The sequence below is a fragment of the Fonticula alba genome, assembly GCF_000388065.1.
Source record: "Fonticula alba strain ATCC 38817 unplaced genomic scaffold supercont2.8, whole genome shotgun sequence".
Taxonomy (NCBI): Eukaryota; order Rotosphaerida; family Fonticulaceae; genus Fonticula; species Fonticula alba.
The window spans coordinates 1,192,814-1,198,423 of NW_009242978.1; the positions used below are offsets into that span (position 1 = coordinate 1,192,814).

The window sequence follows — 5,610 nt, forward strand, 5'->3', positions numbered from 1 at the left end:
GAGGCGCCGGGCCGCCGCGGTGGGAGGGGGAACACCCGCCCATCCCGCCTGGTGGGCTTTGAGCCCGGGCTGGCCGCGGCCAATCGCGGGGAGGTGCGAGCGGCCCATGGCCGAAAGCATCCCGTGTACGTTACCTGCTGACACACATGGGTAAGGACCCTGGACCGGGGATGCGGGGGCAGATGATCCGATTTTCTTCGGGGCCTTTTTCTCAGGGCACATTGCCTCAGGGGCCTGGGTCCCGGAATCCAGCCTTCGCCGCCGCCCCCCGCCCCAGCTCCCTGTCCCCCCCCCCCTTTGCCCCTTGCGCCTCGACTCCCTCCCTCCCTCCCTCTCTCTCCCTGTTCCATAGCCATGTCCTCCGCCTCTCCTGCCTCCTTCATTGCCCGGGCCTCGACCTACGTCAAGTCGCCGGCCTTCCGCCAGTACATTTTCAGCACCGTACGTGATGCTCCGTCCCTCCTCCCGCCCTGCCGCCGGCCTGGCGTTGCTCATTGCTCACACATCCACTCGTCCCTCCCCCTTCCCATCGATGCCTGGCCATCACCCAGCACTTCTGGGGCCCGGGTGCGTCTGTGCCCTCTCTTGCTCTTCCTGTCGCTGCGTTTTGCCCGCCCTTTGGCGCCCCCATCGCGCGAGCCTTTCCACTGACACCCCTGTGCCCATGGGACCGGCTCCAGTCGCCAACTGGACTCTCCCCCTGGCGGCGATCGCCGACACCAAGAAGTCGCCCGAGCTCATTTCCGGGAACATGACCGCCGGTAAGTGCCCCCCCCCCCCCCCCCCCCCCCCACCCCCCCCTTTGCTCCCTGGTCTCGCGCCGCCTCCGCGCGCCAGGCATACGCTGTCCGCCTTTCCCCCTCTCCTCCGTTTCATCTGCCGGACCGTCGCTCACCCTGGACCTCCCCTCCCTCCCCATCGTGGTAGCCCTCGGCGGTTACTCCCTCCTGTTCATGCGCTTCGCCTGGCAGGTCCGCCCCCGCAACCATCTCCTTTTCATCTGCCACCTGGCCAACTTCGCCGCCCAGACCATCCAGGGCTACCGCTTCATCAACTACCACTACCTGTGCGTCTCCCTCATCTCCATGCTTGTCACCCTCCTCCGGGAGGGGAGGGAATTCGCCCTGTGTCGCTGACCCTTCTTCCTGTCTCTTTTGTTTGTTTGTTTGCTTCCTTCGGCGCTCTGTCGTCCACAGCACCGACAAGTCGACCCTGCCCGTTGTTCCTGGGGCCACCCCCCGGGCTGGTCAGACTCCGGTCGCCAGCCAGGACTAATGTGTCTGCCCGAGCATGCCGGCTTTCCCACGCCAGGGCTCTTGCATTTGGAAGGACACACGCGCCAAATGAGATGCCCTTGTGAATGTTACAATATACGCCACTACAGCTGAAGCCCGCCATGTACACCTGCACACCGGCGCGCGCGCGCGCGCGCGCGCGCGTGCATGTGTGTGTGTGTGCATGCCCCTTTCCACTCCTCCTTCCGCCCTCCTCTCTTCGCGAGCATGCCACTCGCTCGGGTCGAGGCACAAACCAGGGGGGGGGGGGGGCATGTCCCTTCGCTTGTCGGCGGTGATGCCCTAGGAGGCGGTTTTCTCGGCCTCCGCAATGGCCATGGCAAAGGGACGCGCCGGTCCCCCGGCGAAAGCCCACCGGACAAACACCTGGCAGCTCCGTGCCAGGCGGGCCTGTGTCTCGGCACGCGTATCCCCGAATGTGGCCACAGTGGCGGGATCGCGGCAGTCGGCAATCTCCCGGTCCAGCCAGAGGAGCTCATTCTCCAGCTCCTGGCGGATGGACTCCTCCGAGGCGGCACCGGGCGGTTCCGGGCTTCCGGCCCCCTCGGCGGCCGCATCCAATAGCGGCCGCAGAATCCACTGGTATCGGGCGTACAGCAGGAATCGCAAGTGGCTCCAGAGGGCCTCGCGCCCGGGGTACGACCGGATGAGCGACCGGGCCAGGGAAAACTCCACCTCCAACACGGCGGCCGCCTGTCGGTGAGCCGCGCGCATCAAACGCAGGGACACCCCCGGAAGGGGCGCCCCCCCCGCGAAGGACCCCTGCGCATGGCAGCCCGGCGAGTGGGGACCGGCACGAGCGGCAAACTCCCGCCACGCCCGAGTGATCACATCGTCGGCCAGCGGGAGGGACTCGGCCAGGGGGGCTCCCGAGTCGAGTGCTGCCCCGGGTTGACGTGCCTGTCGCACGAGCATCAGAGTCAGCAAAAATTGCCGGTGCTGCAGGGCCGCATGGTCGCTGATGGCGGCAACCGCCTTCTCCGTGGTCTCGGCCAGCTCGCGGACAATCTTAAGCCAGGGGACACCACCAGGAGGGCGGGCAAAGGAGGGGGGAGGGGGGGGGGGAACCAGTCGGAGGCGGCCAGCAGCCGGAGAGACAGGGGCCATGCGCGGGGTCAGTGTTGTGTTTCACAGCCCGGAGAGGGTGATCCTGGCGCACCAATTCCGGCGTGTCGAGGTAGCACGAGGCGACCACCTTCCGGTGGGTCCAGGCCATGTAGTTCTTCGGGTAGAGCTCGACAATGCGCCCGCAAGCCGTGATCTCCGACGTCCATGCATGCTGGGGAGCCCAGGAGGCCCCGGGGAAGGGGGAGGGGCGATCTCAAGGTTAGATTTCTTTCGCGCGCCCCCCCCTCAAAACCGCTGGTGGCGACACACCTCATCGAACACCCTGTGGGCCTTCATCCAGGAAATGAACCAGCGACTGGCCGGCAGACGGGCGGGCGGACGGGCGGGCGGGCGGGCGGGATTAGCGGTGTGCACACGAGGCCGCGGGAGAGATGCGGTCCAGTGCGCACCGGTGTGCCCACGCATCATGGGCCTTTGTCTGTTTGCTGAGGGCAAGACGAATGGCGCGCGCTTCCATACGGCGCAGATGCCGGTGCACCAGGGCCTGGCGCAGGGCCGGCGGGCACCGATCGCACGAGGGCAGGGGCCCCGTGGCGGCTGCCCGCGCTGCCCACCACTCGAGCAGGTCCTTGCGTGCGTTCCAAGCGGTGCCCACGTCGGGGTTGATGCAAAGATGGGCCGCGGTTGCGGCGCCCAGGAGAAGGGCAGCGGCTGCCCGGTCTTCATGGCCCGCCAGGTCGAAGGATGGACATTCGCACCAGCCGCCGGCCGGCAGGAAGTCCGACAGCGAGTCCGAGGCCAGGGAGGCGGCCAGGCCGGCGATGCTGGCCGTGCGGGCCCACAGCCACGCCGGATGGTCGAAGTCCTCGGATGCGGGGCCGCCGCCGCGCCAGCGGGTCAGGGTGCGGAAAAAATGCCCATGCGTCATGGCTGCCAGCAAGTCCACCGTATCAAAGCGCAAGGCCAGGCGATGCCGCCAGCCGAGGGAGTCGTTCAGCAGCCGCCCGGGGCAGGACACGCCGTCGCCATAGTAGACGGCGTTTTGGTTGGTATCTGGCGAGGCGTCGCACGAGGCCAGGTGCACTGGCCCCGGGGCGCTGAGCAGCATGCCGATCTCGCAGCTGTTTTTTCCCCACAGCAGAGGCCGCGCGTGGGGAGCGCCGGAACAGGGCAGGGGGGCCGTTGGGCAGGAAGGCGATCAGGGCATTGCGGCGGGGAGGGGGGGCAAAAAAAAAGGACGGGACCAGCGTACACGTCCGGGCCCAGAGGGCCGCCCATCAGCAGGAGTAACAAGTGCAGGGCATCTGGCAGGCGGGTGGCGACATGGGCAAGTTGGGTGCTGAGGTCTTCGCGCGAGGTGGTCGCATTGGCCTGGTCGAGGGCTCGCGTGACTGCAGGGTGCAGCAATCCGGCCGTGGGTTCCATGCTGAGGGGATACCGCGGGATGGGCAGCGGAGTGAGGGAGAGTGTGCGAAGTGGAGGCGGGGGAGGGGGTGTCTCGTGTCATTAGTCGGCCCGGGGTGCGGCCGTGGCGGGTCATGGTGGCCTTTGGAGGTCTTCCGAGTGGCCGATCGCAAGCGGGAGGAGGGGACCGAGGGGGGTGGTCCGCAATGCAAGATGGACCACTACGCGAGTTATGGTCCCTCGGCGGGTGAAGGGGCCAAGTGACACTGTTTCCGGAAGGCCAGCTCTTTTTGTGACAACCACCGAGGTCCGGAAACAAGAAGCCTCGATAGCTCAGTTGGGAGAGCGTGTGACTGAAGATCACAAGGTCACCAGTTCAATCCTGGTTCGAGGCAACTCTCCTTTTTCCGTTTCATCGACCTTTGCCCCGAGGCAAGGTGTGTTTATTTTGCCCGGACAACACACCTTCCGGCAGTATGGGGCCGGGAAAAGAAGCAGGCGAGCCTGGGAAAGTGGCAAGAGCAGAGGAGTGGGGATCTATCTATGAGGGATGTATAGGTGACAAGGAGAAAGGGGGCTCGCCGGGCTGCCTCATGGGAGGGGGGATTGCGGGGAGGTCCCGCAAGCCGTGGTGTCCATCGGCACAACGTGCTGATGGAGGAAGAGCCCGGCCATGCGCTCGTAGACGAGCAGCATTTCCCCGCGTTTGTTGATGATCTCTCGGGGAGAGAACCACTGCTTGAGCGGCCCGCCCGGGAGGCCGGCCCAGCGGGCCGCGGCCCGGCGTCGGGAGGTTGGCTGGCGCCGGGGGGGCACCATCGTCGCCGGGGAATCGCCGAGATCGCCATTTCCGGTGAGATCCTCGGTGATCGGGGCTTCGGCCGCGAGTGCCGGGGCTGAGCCCTGCTCGGGGGCCTCGTCCACCAGTGTGACGGACTCACGGCGGAGGTTCTCGCCCAGGAGGCGGCGTGCGGTCAGGCACCCGCGCAGGGCCACTGCATAGCCGGACGAGGCAACCAGCTCCTGGAGAAGGCTCCGGGAGTGGACGACACCGAAGGCCTGGGCCGCTGCACCGACCGCGGTGTCAGGCGGCGTGATATCGATGCACATGCGGTTTATGGAGAGCCCGGCCGGCATGGTGGTCGGGTGGTGCGGGGAGAGGAGGGTCTCCAGGAGAGCCAGTTCCGCCTCCGGGCCGAGGGTCGGCGCACATGGGCCGCTGCTTCGAGCGCCGGCGAATTTGAAGGAGGACTTGTAATGTACGACCTCGTACATGACCTTTGTTCGTTCGGCATGGATGAGTAAGGGGCTGAGCACCGGGATGGGGGGGGGGGGTGGATGCGTATGGTCATGGGCAGGGCTGGGAGGGGAGGGCAGAGACGAGAAGGGGGGGGGGAGGGGATTCGCACAGCAAGCAGGTAATACAGCCTCGGAGCGGCGAGGAAGTTCTCAATATACTGAAGTAGGAAGATGCCGCAGTCGGTAAGATTGGATTGCAGGGGCAGGCGCACGGCCCGGAAGGACACACAACTGGCCATTCGTGTGATGGACTCTTTCAGCACGAAGGTTTCCGGCAGCTGAAGGGACTCCGGCCGACGGGGGGCCTCCTGACTGGCGAGATCTTGGCCAGAGGGATCCTGGCCGGGGGCAGGAGAGCCGGCGGTGGGAGCCTTGGAGGACGCCGGCTCAGAGGCAGCCTCGGCCTCCCGCCGGGCGAGGGATTGCGTGAGCATGAAATCCAGATACCTTCCAGCAGGGAGAGAGAGAGAGAGTGAGAGAGGGAGAGAGGGGGGAGGGGAGGGGGACCGTAATGTCAGGCGGAGGCTGGCACAGGGGGGCGGGG

The 5,610-nt window shown here is 66.7% G+C and overlaps 3 protein-coding genes and 1 non-coding gene across 5 annotated transcripts in view; 2 read left to right on the forward strand and 2 right to left on the reverse strand.

The window, feature by feature from the left end:
- Nucleotides 1-320: 320 nt before the first annotated feature.
- Nucleotides 321-1,389, forward strand: H696_04922 (small nuclear ribonucleoprotein B and B'). Its single transcript, XM_009498789.1, has 5 exons — nucleotides 321-441; nucleotides 552-567; nucleotides 681-761; nucleotides 928-1,066; nucleotides 1,197-1,389. Exons 1-5 carry the CDS (start codon nucleotides 355-357, stop codon nucleotides 1,273-1,275), a joined length of 402 nt encoding a protein of 133 aa, XP_009497064.1. The 5' UTR covers nucleotides 321-354; the 3' UTR covers nucleotides 1,276-1,389.
- A 146-nt stretch (nucleotides 1,390-1,535) lies between these two features.
- On the reverse strand, nucleotides 1,536-3,862 carry H696_04923. 2 transcript variants are annotated; one of them, XM_009498790.1, is made up of 5 exons: nucleotides 3,616-3,862; nucleotides 2,813-3,484; nucleotides 2,673-2,718; nucleotides 2,455-2,574; nucleotides 1,536-2,303 (listed from the first exon to the last, which is right to left on the reverse strand). In XM_009498790.1, exons 1-5 carry the CDS (start codon nucleotides 3,786-3,788, stop codon nucleotides 1,578-1,580), a joined length of 1,737 nt encoding a protein of 578 aa, XP_009497065.1. In that variant the 5' UTR covers nucleotides 3,789-3,862; the 3' UTR covers nucleotides 1,536-1,577. The 2 variants fall into 2 exon arrangements, with proteins under 2 accessions (XP_009497065.1, XP_009497066.1); XM_009498791.1 differs by having other exon boundaries at nucleotides 2,813-3,862.
- Nucleotides 3,863-4,089: 227 nt separating this feature from the next.
- Nucleotides 4,090-4,162, forward strand: H696_04924. The gene has a single exon. It is a non-coding gene; the product is annotated as a tRNA-Phe (tRNA).
- Nucleotides 4,163-4,171: 9 nt separating this feature from the next.
- Nucleotides 4,172-5,610, reverse strand: part of H696_04925 (hypothetical protein) — a gene marked incomplete at its 5' end in the record, with an annotated part of 5,738 nt that continues 4,299 nt past the window's right edge. The window contains 2 exons of the mRNA XM_009498792.1: nucleotides 4,172-5,045; nucleotides 5,177-5,513. Of these exons, the coding sequence (XP_009497067.1) occupies nucleotides 4,359-5,045; nucleotides 5,177-5,513 (1,024 nt within the window). The 3' untranslated portion in view covers nucleotides 4,172-4,358. The remainder of the gene's footprint in view (nucleotides 5,046-5,176; nucleotides 5,514-5,610) is intronic.